We start from the raw sequence: 16,080 nt of genomic DNA, 5'->3' as shown, positions 1-16,080 counted from the left end.
TGACCGGCGCGACCATGTCATCAGAAACAGGTCCATCACCCGTTTTCCAGACAGACACCATCCCGTCCAGTATGACTCTACCTCCGGCCACACCGACTCCTCTAAAGCGGAAGCCATCAGTCAACTCCTCTCCTCCTCGGGAGTCTCCAAAGAGACAGCGACTGGACTCACAAAAACCGTCCACCGAAGAGGCCCTACGCTTTACAAAGCACTACGCCGTGTACTCCCACAACCTCCTCGAAGACCCGAAGACGGCCAGTCACCAGCTCCTCAGCGCGTCCCCCGTCTTCGAGACCACCCAAAAGGCTATGCGTGAGCATGCCACCCGAGAAATCGAAGCAAACGTAAAATGGGGCGGAACAAAAGAGCTCAGCACCAACCGACTCTACGAGATCCTCGACAGCAAAAACCATGTCGTTCTACGCTACGAAATGGACATTGTCTTTCCCGCCGCCGAAGACGCGGACGGCGTGAAGCAGTGGAGCCGCGCGAGCGAATTGGACGCTTTGCCAGTGCAGTACGGTCTATGTGTTGAGTATCTTAATAACAACTACGAGGAGGATGAAGGAGCAGAGCGCTCCTTGATCGTCACTTTTGGTAGTTTAGGCGAAGCCAAACACGCCATGAAGAAGTCGGCGGCGGCGTACATTGGCAGCTCCAGTGGAATCAAGGTGTCTGAGAGGCGGATTGAGATGGTAGGGGCAGAGGGAGAAGTCATTCGACGGTACAAGATCGAAGAGGGGAGGAGAGATGCACAGGGTAGGTTTATACGGGAAGAAGACTTGTATCTTGAGCTGAGCGGTGCAGATTCAGAGGTACCTGCCGACCTTCCACCCGCGCCCAAGACATTGGAGTCGTCTGCACCGCCATCTCCTCAGCCGATTCATGCTCTAGCCATTACTGCAGTCGTACGCCAAGCTACACCAAGAGTCGCAACAAACAGTCCCGCTCCTGAGACCCCCGAACCAGAAGCCGCTCCCGGTACACGCCGCCAGTCTGCTCGAATTAAAGTCGAAACCCAGGCTGCTAAGGATATGAAGGAAGAGCAACTTAAGATCGAGCCCAAGCCCAAGCCTCAGCCTAAACCAAGGGCTCCAGCTCAACTCAAGCCCCCAGCAAAGCCCAAAACGCCAGCTAAATCTAAAGGCAAAGGCAAAGTTCCAGCCCAAGAACCAGTCGATACAACCCCTCACTGCACTTGTCGCGGCCTTGACGACGGTAGCTTGATGATCGGCTGTGACAATGACGCTTGTCCGATCGGTTGGTATCACGGTCGTTGTATCGGCATCTCCAAGGCGATTCCGAAGAACAAAGAATGGTATTGTGCCATGTGTACGAAAGATATGGGGAACAAGAAGGGTCTAGATGTCGAAGCGGTGCATGCGAAGACGCCTGTGAAGAAGAGAGGTGGTGGCGGTAATATGAAGGCGAAGGCGAAGGCGAGGAACAGGAAGTCGGGATAGGTGGATTGATGTGAAGGTTGGTTATAGTGACCGTGGACTTGTGCGCGAATTGGCGTAGCCGTCCTGGGGCTTCTTAGTATGTATGATGTAATAGTAATTCAGTATGTAAATAGACGATCTTACCGTTCACGACGGCACTCCACTAAACGTTCCCATGTTTTACCACCTGCCCAACTATGTTTCGTTCACATACGCTTCCGGTCTCCGATACTGCGCCGGTGTCTTGATAACGCGATGCAACAAGGTATGTCCAAAGCACGAGCTGATAAGGAAGAAAATGATAATGCCAATGGTGGTAGTGTCCATTTCCGGTTGACGTGCCTGCATACAACGTCTGATCAGTTGAAGAAGATGGGTGATTCTCGCACGCCGTGTTAATGTTCAGCGCTTTGATATGAGAGAGACGTCGTCACAGGATGTAGAGAATGGAGTGGCAGTGGAGGTAAGTGTGTCTGTGGCCATGAGGTGGGCGCATACCACGAGGCGGCAGTGACACATGGATGTCGGTGTCAGCAAACGCCTTCCGCTTCTTAACCACGTGGAACATGGCTTTGTCAGCTTCTCGCTTTGGGAGGACAGGATCTGCTGATTTGTGAAAGAGCATTAGCACTGTCGGTATGTAATCCATTCAAATTGAAGCGCGTAGTGGGTATCGTATTCGCTATGCAAGACGCCAAAAGATGCCAAGTATGCAGTCAGTTCTTGTCCGCTGCTACATCCAAAGCTGCGCTCAGTCAATCTCCGGCATCAACTCGTCGTCATCGACGAGATCTGGATCAACCTTGCTTCCTAGGTCGGTATCTTCCAGAAACGTGCGCCCGCGAAGTGCTTCCGGCAAGTACTCTTGTTTCACTTTGCCGTCTAGGTAGTGCGGGTTGTATTTATATCCCTCTCCATAACCCAAATCCTTCATCAACTTGGTCGGCGCGTTGCGTATGTGATGTGGTATAGGCAGTGCAGCGACTCCCGGCTCCTTCAACGCATCGTAAGCGTTGTTCATACCCCGGTATGCGCGCGTTGATTTCGGCGAGAGGGATAGGGCGGTCACTGCGTGGGCGAGGTTGATGCGGCATTCTGGCATGCCGATCTTCTCACAGGCGGAGTATGTGGCTGTCGCGAGGGAGAGCATCGAGTTGTCTGCCAGTCCAACGTCTTCGGATGCAACAACGATAAGCCGGCGGGCTATGTATCGCGGGTCCTCGCCAGACTCCAGCATACGTGCTAAGTAGTATAATGCCGCGTCAGGATCGGAGCCTCGTATTGACTTGTGTAGTGCGGATATGCTGTCATAGTGTTGGTCACCGGCGCGGTCGTATACGAGGGTTTTGGTGAGACTCTGCTGTATCTTCTCTTTAGTCATGTCAGGCTGCTTCGCAAGGTTCATGGCGAGTTCGAGGAGATTCAGGGCTGTTCTCGCGTCGCCGTCGGAGAAGCGGGCGAAGTATTCCAGCATCGGCTTGTCTAGGATCGGGGATGTGACGTTGTCTGCGGCCATCGCACGCTCGAGTATTCGTACCAAGTGGTCTTCCTTGAGGTCGTCTAGCGTGAAGGTCCGACATCTTGACAGCAAAGCTGAGATGACCTTGAATGATGGGTTCTCGGTTGTTGCGGCTATGAGGGTTATAGTGCCTGACTCTACAGGCCCAAGAAAGGCGTCTTGTTGTGTCTTTGAGAAGCGATGCAGCTCGTCGCAGAAGACGATGGTCTTTCGACCTGTCAGCTGTAGGTCTCTGAAGGCCTCTGCGAATATCTTGCGCACTTCCTCCAACTTTGTGCTTGTGCTGTTGATCTCGACGAAGCGTGAGCCGGATGTGTTGGCGATGAGTCTGGCGATCGTGGTTTTTCCTAGAGAATGGGTAAGCGTCAATTGGAGCGCGAAAGATATAGAGAAAGTAGTACCTGTTCCCGGTCTTCCCCAGAGTACCATTGATGGTAGTCTGCCTTCATCGACCATGCCTCGAAGGACGCCGCCTGGCCCCACCAGCTCTTGACCATATACATCATCCAATGACATTGGCCTCATGCGCTCCGCCAGTGGCATAGCATCTTCGACAGCCTTGAGCTTCCGCGCCCGTTTCGGGGCAGATGGTGATTGTTGCTCGCCATTGGCTTGTGTATCCGACGCTTCTTCGAGAGGCCGTTTCGTACTTGGCGGGGGAGTCTTAGATATCTCTATCCGCTGCGTAGCTGTCGGCGGTGCTGGCTGTGCGGGTGGTGACGATGTTGGGTGTCCACTCTTCTGTGTCGCGCCCGGAGGTTTGCGTGCGCCCGGCGTAAAGAAGCTATACGCCTTGCCCAGGTTTGGCGTGCCCTGGGGTTCTGGCTCGAGCAGGAACTCCTCGCAGCCGCTGTCGATGTGTTCGTTGATTCGGGCGTCTTTGACAGCCTTAGTGCAGATGGGGCAGTCGACCATGTCGAAGATGAGTGGCTCGGCGCACGCGACGCGAATTATTCTGGGGTAACGCGACGAGCGAGGCCGGCGCTATCTCGGATTTGTCCCCGCTTGATGACGGCAGACGACGGACTGGAGCACGCAATGCTAGACGCTGCAGTTCGTGACTCTTCTGGGTTTACTCATCTTCCAATGCCATTGCCATGCGAAGTATCGTGACTCCGGCTCTAAGATCCATCCGAACCTCCCCAAAGAGACAATCCGCAGCTCCAAGGTGCCCCACCAGCTGTCCCCCTCTCCGCGCTATGTCAGCGACAACACGAAGGGAAGACCCCTTCAAGCCCGCGAAGAGAGTAGCGGGCCAGAAGCAGGATGTCTGGTAGGTCAGTTGATCAAAGTATGCGACAACAGCTAACAGCCACAGGTCTATCGTCAATGAAGCTGCCGCGGCCTCGCCCGTGCAGCCCATCGTCAACATGGGCCAGGGCTTCTTTGGCTACAACCCTCCCAAGTTCGTCCTCGATGCCGCCAAGGCTGCGCTCGATCAAGTAGACTGCAACCAGTACTCGCCCACCAAAGGCCGCCCGCGGTTAAAGAAGGCCATTGCCGATGCCTACTCTCCCTTTTTCGGCCGCACGATAGATCCCGACAAGGAAGTCACAATAACCACAGGCGCAAATGAAGGCATGCTCAGCGCCTTCATGGGTTTCTTAGAAGAGGGGGACGAGGTCATCGTGTTCGAGCCCTTCTTCGACCAGTACATTAGCAACATCGAGATGCCAGGTGGGAAGGTCGTCTACGTGCCTCTTCACCCTCCCAAAGACGGCGCGACCAAGACTACTTCTGCAGCCGAATGGAGTTTGGACATGAAGGAGCTGGAAGCTGCCATTACACCCAAGACGCGCATGATTGTCATCAACTCTCCACACAACCCCATTGGCAAGGTCTTTTCCAAAGAAGAGCTGCAAGCCATCGGCGATCTCTGCGTAAAGCACAACATCATCATCCTCTCAGATGAAGTCTACGACCGTCTGTACTACGTTCCCTTCACACGTGTCGCTACTCTGTCACCTGAGATCGCCAAACTCACATTGACAGTCGGTTCAGGAGGCAAGAACTTTTACGCTACCGGTTGGAGAGTAGGCTGGCTGATCGGACCCGAGCATCTGATCAAGTACGTCAGTGCAGCGCACACAAGAATCTGCTACAGCAGTGTCTCGCCACTTCAAGAAGCCACCGCAATTGGGTTCGAGCAAGCTGATGCCCACAACTTCTGGGACGAGTCGAAGAAAGAGATGAAGGCTAAGATCGACAAGTTCACCGCGGTCTTCAATGAGCTTGGGCTACCCTACTCGGATCCCGAAGGCGGTTACTTCGTCTTGGTGAACATGTCCAAGGTCAAGTTGCCAAGTGACTATGAGTTCCCTCCTCACGTTGCAGAGAGACCAAGAGACTTCCAGCTCAGTTGGTTCCTGATCAAGGAAGTCGGAGTAGCCGCTATCCCTCCAACCGAGTTCTTCACGCCAGGAAACGCGCACATCGTGGAAGATTGGCTACGGTTCGCCGTGTGCAAGAACGATGACGTACTGGAGCAGGCCATGGAGAGGCTGAGGAGTCTTAAGAAGTATATTCAGGAATAAAACCACCACATCGCTGATCAGAAATGACAAAATAAGTATTTTCACATTCTCATGGTATTCTTTTCGTGATATGTCCCTCAAGACCGTTTACGGAACCAACCAGGTCTTTGTTTGATTGTGTCTGTCGCCCGTCAATACCGCACCGTCGCACGCGCCTTTCAGTATCCGCCCCACGATTACGTTGCTCCACGTACTCCTCACAAAGGCGACTTGTGTGGAGTAAATATCAGGAATTAGCTCTGAGACCAAATTGACTCACGACCCACTCGCCCATTTGCCAGTCACTCTCTGATTACTTCCCCTTCACCTCCACGACTCCACTCAACCGCTCATTTAGTCACGACCCCCACCACTGGCCTACTTAGTCACTTATTTCCTTCAACCACGTCGCGTCCACGCAACTCAGACAGCGCACCGCTACCAACATGCACATCACAAGCCTGCTGTTCGCCCTCTGGCTACCCTTACTCGCTGTCGCTCTATCACAAAGCGGAAGCCCGGCGACAACGTTCACAACGAAACCATCGCCCATATCTCCGCGGTCCATCTCACCAGCTTTACAAAGCATCTACAATGTCCTAGACATCTTGTCGCCCGGTCAACCTCATCCTACACCTACACCACCCAAGCCCACGTCCACGTCCACGTCCACCACCGAGTCAGGTAGTACATTCATTATTACAACCACACCCAGAGGAGTGGTGCAATCTACTACGTTCACGACGTTACCGCATACAACGACGTCGCTTACCACTACGGTTGTATGGACGACCATAAGCCCGGTCATGGGTCGTGCGCAGCAGCCGGAGGAGACGCGTGAGAAGGCGGCTTTTGCTCCGGTTAACACAGACCTACCTACAGCAAAAGGAGATACAGAGCCGGAAGGGGAGGTTGGAGACAAGGACTGAGGAGACGTTACCATGTGCTGTGTATGTAGCGGAGGTGAAATGCTCTGGAGGGAACGGTCTCACTGCGACGTTTCTGGCTACTGATGGTGGGATTTGAGCTGGTATTTTAGGATGACGAGCACGTGGGGTGTACATAACGTGGATTGTAGTAGAACAGTAGACGGAACACCCTGGGCTTCTCAAATGAAAGACATTCATGGTCAGGAGCGGGTTCTTTCTTTAGATGTCCTCTTCATTCCATCACATCTTCCACCTGTACACTGAATTTCATATCCCACAGAGTGCGCTAACGGTGTTGTGGTATCATGTATTCATTGCTTCATTACATAATCGGGTCGTTATTCGTCATCATCGTAGACTTCTCGGTCTTGGAAGACCAGGAACTCGCCAGCATCGTCGCCTACAATCTTCTGCCACACCTCTTTGACATTGTCAAGCACTGTGTCATCGAAGGCGAGATCCATAGACGGAGGTGGGAAGCGAATAACATGATCGGTATCGGTCGGCAAGGTCTCCGATCCGGATGACGCTTGCTGCTGGTATTCAACGGACCATAGTATGGTAGGGGATGGCGAGACGTCATGAGCAGACAACAGCGAGTCTACAGCTTTCTGAAGCAGGGCAAACCCATCTCGGCCGCTCATCGATGTCGACGCGTATAGTACACCTGAGGGCTAGTCAGTAACATGAAGCTAGAAGACCATGCATTGACAATGTAGAGGATGTGCCGTTGTATCAGGTTGTCAGAGTTATTGTCTTCAATGGTATTCAGACAATGTAGATAAGTATTCGTAAGGTTTGTTCATCATAACAGCGCAGGGGTGAAGTAAAGAGAAAACTTACATTGACCAGAGGGGCATTCGCCAGTGTCGCTCGAATGCACAAAGACGTGAACTGGCGGAAGCTCTTCAGCTTTCGACTCCAGCGTCAAGGATCCGGACGGGAAGACAACGACAGCAGCGGCTGGCGCTGGTGCTTCCTCAGCGATGGGAGGGAATAGATGCGACAAAGAGGATGACACAATGGTCATCGACTTGCAGTATGTATCCTCAGAAGCAGATGAGGAGTTTCCTCCTACGATCCACTTCGCGGTGACAACTTCGCCGTCTTTCAGGCGAAGCTTTGTACCATTCTCGGTTGTCTCCAGGGCGCTGTCAGTGGGTGGAGTTACGCCTTTTCCAAGGACGTAGACACCACCACCCACAGCACATGCTCGACACGATACCTGGCTGATCTCAGACAAGCCACCCCACTTTGGTATAACGGCCCCGAAACCAGCACCGAATACTCCGATCGAACGTAGATGTGTCGCGATTCTCGGTAGAGCGTATTCGGTAGTCGTACGGTCTGCCCCGGTGGGCGAGAGCGTCAAGGCCATCAGCGGTCCTTGCAGACTGGCCGGTACCTTGAATTGCTCCGACAAGAAGCTCGAGAAGGGCTGCTGACGGTGCTCCTCCCAAACTTCAGTCTGTTCCTCGTACTCGCTGATGAAGCGCAAGAACTTCATCAAGGCGCGCTTGGCTTTGAAGTCGAGGTCGTGATCCTGGAAGACATCCTCGCGACCGTTGGGCACCTTCAGCAGTCTTCCATGCGATGACGAGCTTTCGCCCTGTGCATCGGGAGAGTATACCCACCAGGTACCGACAGCAAGAAACTCGAGTTGACGGTAGACCCTCGACGAGACGAGGTAGCCAAGCAGCGAGGAACGCGCGTAGATGACCTGGGGGCTTAGAGACAGGCTGTATGCCCTCGAGAAGGACAGGGCGGGGCCTGAACCTGTGGCCTCAGGTTTGGTGATGGAGACGTTGGAGAAGGCAGCATTCGCTGTTTCTAGAATGCGTTAGCGACAGCCTGACGATTCAATGTCATCCTTCCTTACCACCATTCATCCGCTGCGCCCACTCTTCAGCTTCTTGCAAGCTAAAGGCAGCCTCGGCACCGCCGTAGTAGTCATTCTCGTCGACATGGAGGATCTTCTTGTCCGAGCGCGACAAAGCTCTTCACGCGCTGCGTCAGTCAGATCGCGTCCGCCCTCGCCGACGAGCAAGATACATACAAAGCGAGAAGAGACTGCTGCAGGCCAGTGCCTACGATGAGAACATCCCACTCGGTGTTGTCGAGAGTTTCCATGGTGGAGCTGTAGGAAAAGATTGAAATGTCGGAGAGAGATGGTAGCGCCATTTTAGCGTGGGTGACTAAGCGGGGCCTGGTGACAAAATCTGTCGACAGCTGCCGAGGAGCTTTCTTCATCATCGCGCACGCTCAGGGCATCCCGGCATTACGTATGGCCTGTCCGAAAAGCAGCCTGGTCTTCACTGATCGGGACTTGTGCGCGTGAGAAGAATATCTCGTCCGGTATCTACTGCTTTGGATTTCACCTGAATTAGCGGCTCGAATGTGGCGATACATCAACTTAAGACACGCGATGGCTCTTTTGAATGCGTACGAAATGAATGCGCTTTCGGCATCTTTCCAATAATGGCTACGCTTACGATGGGAAGATCGGTCCATGCGACAATGAAAATTCCTTCTAAAGAGACGGCTGGCACGATCTGATCTGATCAGCTACCCATGACGTGGAGAGCCTCTGCTCATGCCTGATTGCCCTCCACCAATCGTGAGATGCTCTCAACGATTCCGACTATATCCTGTGGGTCGAAGCCCAGCCCAATTTCACACTCAATGGCATTCATCCCATCCTGCTTCATCGCAGCAATAATGTCGCCAATAGAATCCTCATGACTATCATATCGCTTATCGAAGACATCGCCCGCCCTTCCACGACTCGTGGACCTCTCTCTTGCTACTTCTCGATCGGTGCACAATGCCAGTACCCAGGTATAGCCATCGGGACGCCATATGTCTTTGACACTTTCCTTGAAAGTCTCCCACCGATCCACTCCCCTAGGAAAGCCGTCGATCAAAATTCGTACGTTTGGCGGAACGACACCATCAGGAAAGATACGTTCTCGGACATACTTTGGTGTCCTGTTGGAAGGCGCCAATGTTCCCGCTTTGACGTTCTTGGCGAGATCTCCCAGCTCCTCGACCGACAACTTGCACTTGATGCGAGCGGGATGGCCAGTCGAGTTTGAGGAGACCAGGTTACGGAGTTCATTGCCGAGGGAGAAGTGGTCTAGGTTGAAGTGTTTGGCTAGAATGGTGCATATCGTCGACTTGCCGGCGCAGGGAGGGCCGAGAACGAAGATCAGAAGGGGTGGGGACGGCTTCTGTAGTTCGGATGCAGGAGTGTGCGCTATAGACTGGGCAGACTTCTCGATGTTCATGGTTTAGGGTAGTATGTACAATAAATGTATCGATTATTAGAGAGATGAGGTTGTTTGTGCTTCGAGAGCTGACTATATAGTCAATATGCTTCACACGTTCTTTGACTTCACGCAAGTGCTGCTCGCTCGTGCTAGCCCTCGACTTACACAGCGTTTATATGTAGGAAGGTACTGACACTCCAGCGACGTTGTAATTGTTTAGTGTCGCATTGTCAACATGCTCTTTAGCAACAGTGCTCTCGTGTATCTAAGTGTCAGCCTCGTGCTTCACCGTCGTCTTCGTGTGCCCTGATGTCTTGTTCCTTGTCCCATACTTTGTGTCCCGCGACCCACGTTTGGAGCACTTCGCCTTGCTCATTCAATACCGCCAAGTCTGCTCTTCTACCCTCCTTCAGCACACCTCTTCCACCTTCTCCGTCAACGCCCATAAAGGCAGCCACGTTTTCTGTAACCGTGCCCACAGCCTCCGCGATTCCACATCCAGACCAATCCATCAAGTTTCTCACACTCTGCTGGAGCGGTATACAGCCACCGATCAGCGTGTCGGTTCCAGCTATCGTCGCGCGTGTACCACTCTTCACTTGTTCAAAAGGAATTTGCGAGTGGCCAGAATATGTTCCATCCTTGAGTGAAGCAAGTTCAATGCTGTCTGTTATCAGGATCGACCGCTTTGGGCTTGAGCGATGGAGCAAAGACACGGTATTGGGATGCAGATGCTCTCCGTCCGCAATGATGGTATACCACGGTGGTGTGATCTTCCCTGTCTCTGGTAGGGAAACTAGGCCAGCTAAGCCAGGCGCTCTTGATGCCCAGGCTGGCATGGCATTCAGGGTATGTGTCAATCCACTTGCTCCAGCTTTAAGCCCCGTCAATCCTTGTTCATACGTGGCAGTAGAATGGCCCATTGCTACTTTGATGCCCTGCGACGTAAGCGATTTGATAAGTGCAACTGAATCTTGAAGTTCTGGTGCGACGGTCACAAGCTTGACAGTAGATTGCAGATTAGTGGATCCGTACACGGTCGAAGGGGAGGTTGAGCATGGGTGAAACAGGGAGCTATTGTGTGCGCCCTTCTTGTCTGGATGTAGATATGGCCCTTCGGCATGAGCTCCGAGAAGAGATGCTGAAGAGGTAATCTGCCGTGGCTTCAAAGAGGGAAGAATCTGGAGCTGTGTCAGTAGGCTTGCACAATATATGCACTTATCGACCGTTCAATTGCACGACAAGGGTGTCTCAGCACGCTACACTGGTCTCACCTTCAGGAATTCATCAGTCTTTACAGTTGGAAGGGTCGCCCAGAATCCGGTGACACCCTGAGTTGCGTAGTACTTTGCGATATCATCGATCTTGGTCGCATACGTCTTTTCGTCCTCGTAATGTGTAAAATGAAAGCCATTTGCCCCATTGGTGTGTAGTTCCAGGAACCCTGGGGCTATGATAGTGTCTTCCAGGTCGATAGCCTCGCCTCCAATGTAGCCTTCTCTTTTCAAGATGAGTCCGGTCTCATCTGAGATAACGAGATGGTCCTCGACAAGCTCGCCATTGAGGATGTAGCGACAATTTGTGAAGAGGGTGAACCAGCCTGACATAATGTTGAACCTGGCCAATAGCGCGCTCGAAATAGGTCGCGGGTAACTTCCGTTAGCAAGGCGTGAGCAAGGAGATCATGAGTCGTTCCAAGGTGGAGGGGACGATCAGCCCCACCATGGCCTGATTGGCCAATGCAGCCACACCATGTGCATTGACGTCATTATGGGCGGATCTCACGATCCATGAACGCGACAGCCAGGGTGATTACCAGAATTCCAGCCACAGTGGAGATTTTGACAGCTTCGTGCCGTGGCACAAGCAAAGGTTGGGTACGCGTCGTGCGCAGAAAGGTAACGCGGCTGCTCCTGTTGCAGCATTGGGCGCACCTGCCCTACGTCATTGACTGCAATTGGCAGCCCCGCGCGCGGGAACTCTTTTACGGCCTTGCAGCTTGCTTGTTCCTTGCTTTCGCTTCTTAAGCGGGGAGATCTTCGCTAGGCCCAAACTCTCCCAATACATCTCCATCGGCCCATACGATCCTCGATCCTCCCGCAACAGCCGCAATTGCTGTGAGCCCTTTCGCCCCTCCACACCCTTGACTTTGACTTGGGCGGTCACTTCGGAGGAGACATAGCACAGCATGGCGTCACAACAGCAGCAACACGCTCCGGGAGGGCATTACTCGGGCCATAACCCAATCCCTACCGTCAGGCAGTTCGTCGAGAATCTGGACAAGGACAAGGCGGCTCGGGACAAGAGAATAGACGAAGCATCCAAGCAGCAAAACCAGCAGCAGTCGCAACCCCATAAGCAGCAGGAAAGACAAGTAAAGGGTACAGAGAAGGTGGTTACTGACCCTACGACTGGTAGGGAAGTCACCATTGCCGATGTCAATGAGGATATGATGGACGAGGTCGACAACCCGCATCTAGTTATACCAAACGCGAACCTTGATAAACAGACGGTATGTATCCTGTGTCGGCTCAATACACCATCTCTAACACTCTGCAGCCCATAAAGACCGACGCCTCCCAATCTCTCGAAGACTACAAGCACAACCAGGATGTCACAGCACCACCAGATCCAGTCGCTGAAGGCACGACGACCGACGTGCCTATCCACGGCGAAAAGACGAACGTTCTCTTCCACCCGACACCCTCAGTCAGCTACGAGCCCATGTTTGCCGCACTCGAAACACGAGCCAACTACCTATGCGCAGGTATCTTGATTGGAACAGTTGTCGTAGGCAAGATGTTCGGTGGCGCACTGAAGGGTCTCATACCACTTGGCATGTGCCTAGCTTCTGGTGTATTTCTCTGGATGAAGGAAGTCGTGCGCAGCGGACGAGAGGTAGAATGGGACAGCGAGCAAGTCCGTGGCCAGATGGTATGTATTCGCGAAAGTCCACCCACATGAGCGATAGCTAACCAGCTTGTAGGCCTCTCTGAATTTGCTACCCGAGTCCGTCGAATGGATGAACACGCTGCTCGCTATTGTGTGGGGCCTCATCAATCCCGACATGTTCTCCGGCGTTGCGGACATGCTTGAAGATGTCATGCAGGCCTCCGTCCCTGGTGTCATCGAAAACGTCCGCGTGGCCGAAATCAACCAAGGAAGCAACCCGTTGCGCATCTTGAGCTTGCGAGCACTTCCGGACTCACACATGGGCGACATGAAGAGGTCCATCCACGAAGAGAACAAGAGGACGAAAGACCCACAAGAAGCAGCAGCAGACGAAGAAGGTGGCGACTACTACAACCTGGAGGTCTCTTTCGCATATCATGCGAGCCCCAGTGGAAAGCGAGTTTCGGAGAGAGCACGAAACATGCACATGCAGCTGGTATTCTACTTGGGAATTAAGGGTCTCTTCGGTGTTCCGCTGCCCATCTTCGTCGAATTGCAGGGACTTGTCGGTACAGTCCGCCTGCGTCTCAACATGACACCCGAGCCTCCTTTCCTGAAGACGTTGACCTTCACGTTGATGGGCGCACCGCAGGTTAGTGCCGGATGTACACCAATGGTGGAGAAGGGTGTAAACATCCTCAACCTTCCATTGATCAGCAACTTCGTCAACTATGCCATCAAGGCAGCGGCAAGCATGTATGTCGCGCCCAAGTCCATGTCTATTGACATGCGAGCCATTCTCCAGGGCGACTCCGTCCAGAAGGACACGGAAGCCCTCGGTGTTCTCTGGATCCGTATTCATCGTGCTGTTGGCCTGAGCAAGCAAGACAAACGCGGATCGAAGCACGGTGGAAGCGACCCTTACATCACTATCGCATTCTCGAAATACGGAAAACCTATGTACTGCACTCGGGTCATTACCGATGATCTGAACCCGATTTGGGAAGAGACAGCAGCCGTTCTTGTTGGGCCGGAGTTGATCAAAGCCAATGAGAACCTCAGCGTAGAACTCTGGGACTCCGACCGACACACCGCCGATGATATTGTCGGTAAGGTCGAAATTTCCATGCAGAAGATGATTCAACACCCCGGCAAGATGTACCCGCAGACTTCAAAGCTAGCTGGTATGGAGGCCGATAGTGAGATGCCTGGAGAACTCCACTGGGAAGTCGGCTACTTCACCAAGCCGAAATTCAGGAAAGAGATGCGGACAGACGGCAAGAACAAGTCTCTCCCAGACGAGTTGAAGGACAAGCCCGAACTACAGGACGAGAAGGGCGTTATCAACTCCGAAGAGGATGATGCTGTCATGCATACTCCACCGGATCCTCTCTGGCCTAGTGGTATCTGCAGTGTGGTTTGCCACCAGATTGTGAACCTAGAGCTCGAGAACGTCAAGGGCAGCGCCGACCCTAGAGGCCGGGAGTACGAGCCTGCGAAGCCTTATGGCGAAGGCAAAGAAGAGACTGGTGGCGACCTTCCAAACAGCTACTGTACAATCTTGTTCAACGACGAGCTAGTCTACCGAACTCGTTCAAAGGCTGTCTCGTCCCAGCCCATCTTCAACGCAGGTACCGAACGATTTGTTCGTGACTGGCGATCGGCTATTATCACGGTAACGGTGCGCGACCAAAGGAACAGGGAGCACGATCCCATTCTGGGCGTGGTACCACTGAAGCTATCTGACATCCTCGAAACATCATCCCAGGTCACACGATGGTATCCGCTTGACGGTGGTATCGGCTTCGGCCGCATACGCATCTCTCTGCTATTCCGCAGCATCGAAACTCGTCTACCACCACAAATGCTTGGCTGGGACGTCGGCACCTTCGAGTTCCGGTCGCAGCGCATTCTGGCTCTAGGCTACAACCATCACCCCAAGATCAAGTTGCGAACTGGAGGTAGCACTGGCAAGCTAGGTCGCAGCGCTGCCACCAAGCTCCAAGAAGGCGATGGCTATTACTGGGATTTGGAAGAAGGCAATGGAAAGAACAACGTCAGACTTCCAGTTAAGCACCGTTACAGGTCACCAATCGTGTTCGAGTTCCACATCAGCAATCATCGCAAGGCCGACGCTTATGCCGTGATCTGGCTCCAGCACTTCATCGACAACGAGGATGCAGACATCAACATCCCAATCTGGAAGACTGCCGCTCCTGCTCGACTCACACAGAACTACATCACCGAATCAAACTGCCACAAGGAACCTGGTCTCGACGACCTCCAAGAGGTGGGCCGCTTGCAGTTCCGTGCGCGCTTCAAGGCCGGTACGGATGAGGCGCACGCTGCTTTCATCACCGACAACGATACACGCGAGACCTTCGAGACATGGGAGGCTTGCGTTACGGAGGGTGTTCGAAACCACAAGGTCGAAAAGGAGATACCAGATCGCGTGCAGGAGCTGCATGACCAGTCATTGACTACTGGACGTGACATCCTGAAGAATGCAAGTGAGGAAGAGAAGCGCCAGTGGCTCTCGAAGGATGGCCAGGACTGGTCAGGTGCTTTCGGAGACAACCCCAAAGCCTACATGAACACCAGACGTCAAAAGAGACGTGAACCTGGCGTCGAAGAGCCACTACACGACCGTCACCATCCATCCGACAATGAGGCTAACGACGACTCTGATGACGACTATGGCGCAAGCTATTCTTCATCAGATATCGGTGTCGAAGATGCTGATACAGTAGGCAACGCAAAAGCTATGAGTGGTGGCCAGGGCGGAGGTGATCAGAGCAAAGGCAATGGTCAGCTGAAGTCACAAAAGACCGACCTATCGCCAACCGAGGATCATCAAGCTCGCCAGTCCATGTCCACAGCTCGTACAAGTACCACAGCCGAGACAGATGAAACATCATCGAGCGGGAATGGAAGTGTCAACAAGCAGAACAAGAGAGCTGAAGAGAGAAAGCACCGTGGGCTGATGCAATGGAAGCCTGCACGGAATGCGAAGTTCGCAAAGGATGAGGCTAAGATCGGGCTGTCCAAGCTGAAGAAGAAGGTCACTGGAGGATTGGACGGAAGGCAACCCGGTGTTGAGACTGGTGAGTTCTTCATGATACCCGTAAGCAAGAAGTGCAGACTAACACATCCACAGAAACCGGATAATTGCACTAAAGAGCACGATATCATATCAACGATTACACGAGCTCTTCTCATATTCGACTTCGCGACATGGCGTTGGTGGAGCTGCAAAACGTCAAGATGGTCAATCTTGACAGGGCCGAGAGTTCTCACGCTCTCCATTCCGAGGTGCATGATGTTATGAGGTAGTCAAAGCAAAGTTAGGAATCATAATAACTAATCAAATCTCAATACCAACTTTACTGATCGGCCATGGCTTCATTCCCGCGAGATCCAGAGGTGCATGCGGACGAAACTCCTGTAGACAGCAGGGGAATAACTACGAACACCTTTTACCTTTCGGAGCAATTTCAGTGCGCAACGTACTATGAT

The 16,080-nt window shown here is 53.0% G+C and overlaps 6 protein-coding genes across 6 annotated transcripts; 3 read left to right on the top strand and 3 right to left on the bottom strand.

The window, feature by feature from the left end:
* Nucleotides 1-14: 14 nt before the first annotated feature.
* On the top strand, nucleotides 15-1,463 carry J4E93_005941 (uncharacterized protein; the record flags this gene model as incomplete). The annotated part of the gene is made up of 1 exon (XM_049343859.1): nucleotides 15-1,463. One exon carries the CDS (start codon nucleotides 15-17, stop codon nucleotides 1,461-1,463), a length of 1,449 nt encoding a protein of 482 aa, XP_049199092.1.
* A 730-nt stretch (nucleotides 1,464-2,193) lies between these two features.
* J4E93_005940 (uncharacterized protein) lies at nucleotides 2,194-3,876 on the bottom strand (the record flags this gene model as incomplete). Its single annotated transcript, XM_049343858.1, has 2 exons — nucleotides 2,194-3,308; nucleotides 3,363-3,876. The coding sequence occupies 2 exons, from the start codon at nucleotides 3,874-3,876 to the stop codon at nucleotides 2,194-2,196; spliced, it is 1,629 nt and encodes a 542-aa protein (XP_049199091.1).
* A 284-nt stretch (nucleotides 3,877-4,160) lies between these two features.
* Nucleotides 4,161-5,495, top strand: J4E93_005939 (uncharacterized protein; the record flags this gene model as incomplete). Its single annotated transcript, XM_049343857.1, has 2 exons — nucleotides 4,161-4,234; nucleotides 4,280-5,495. 2 exons carry the CDS (start codon nucleotides 4,161-4,163, stop codon nucleotides 5,493-5,495), a joined length of 1,290 nt encoding a protein of 429 aa, XP_049199090.1.
* A 1,246-nt stretch (nucleotides 5,496-6,741) lies between these two features.
* On the bottom strand, nucleotides 6,742-8,401 carry J4E93_005938 (uncharacterized protein; the record flags this gene model as incomplete). The annotated part of the gene is made up of 3 exons (XM_049343856.1): nucleotides 6,742-7,070; nucleotides 7,247-8,233; nucleotides 8,283-8,401. Coding segments are annotated over 3 exons (1,435 nt in total), but the record flags the coding sequence as incomplete, so codon positions are not given.
* Nucleotides 8,402-9,944: 1,543 nt separating this feature from the next.
* Nucleotides 9,945-11,279, bottom strand: J4E93_005937 (uncharacterized protein; the record flags this gene model as incomplete). Its single annotated transcript, XM_049343855.1, has 2 exons — nucleotides 9,945-10,853; nucleotides 10,947-11,279. The coding sequence occupies 2 exons, from the start codon at nucleotides 11,277-11,279 to the stop codon at nucleotides 9,945-9,947; spliced, it is 1,242 nt and encodes a 413-aa protein (XP_049199088.1).
* Nucleotides 11,280-11,860: 581 nt separating this feature from the next.
* On the top strand, nucleotides 11,861-15,892 carry J4E93_005936 (uncharacterized protein; the record flags this gene model as incomplete). Its single annotated transcript, XM_049343854.1, has 3 exons — nucleotides 11,861-12,184; nucleotides 12,232-12,606; nucleotides 12,659-15,892. 3 exons carry the CDS (start codon nucleotides 11,861-11,863, stop codon nucleotides 15,890-15,892), a joined length of 3,933 nt encoding a protein of 1,310 aa, XP_049199087.1.
* Nucleotides 15,893-16,080: the final 188 nt, after the last annotated feature.

Source organism: Alternaria ventricosa (genome assembly GCF_023758065.1).
Source record: "Alternaria ventricosa strain BMP 2768 chromosome Unknown scaffold_9, whole genome shotgun sequence".
NCBI classification, from domain to species: domain Eukaryota; kingdom Fungi; phylum Ascomycota; class Dothideomycetes; order Pleosporales; family Pleosporaceae; genus Alternaria; species Alternaria ventricosa.
The sequence above is the reverse complement of the archived record's forward strand: the minus strand, read 5'-3'. Positions and strand labels throughout refer to the sequence as shown.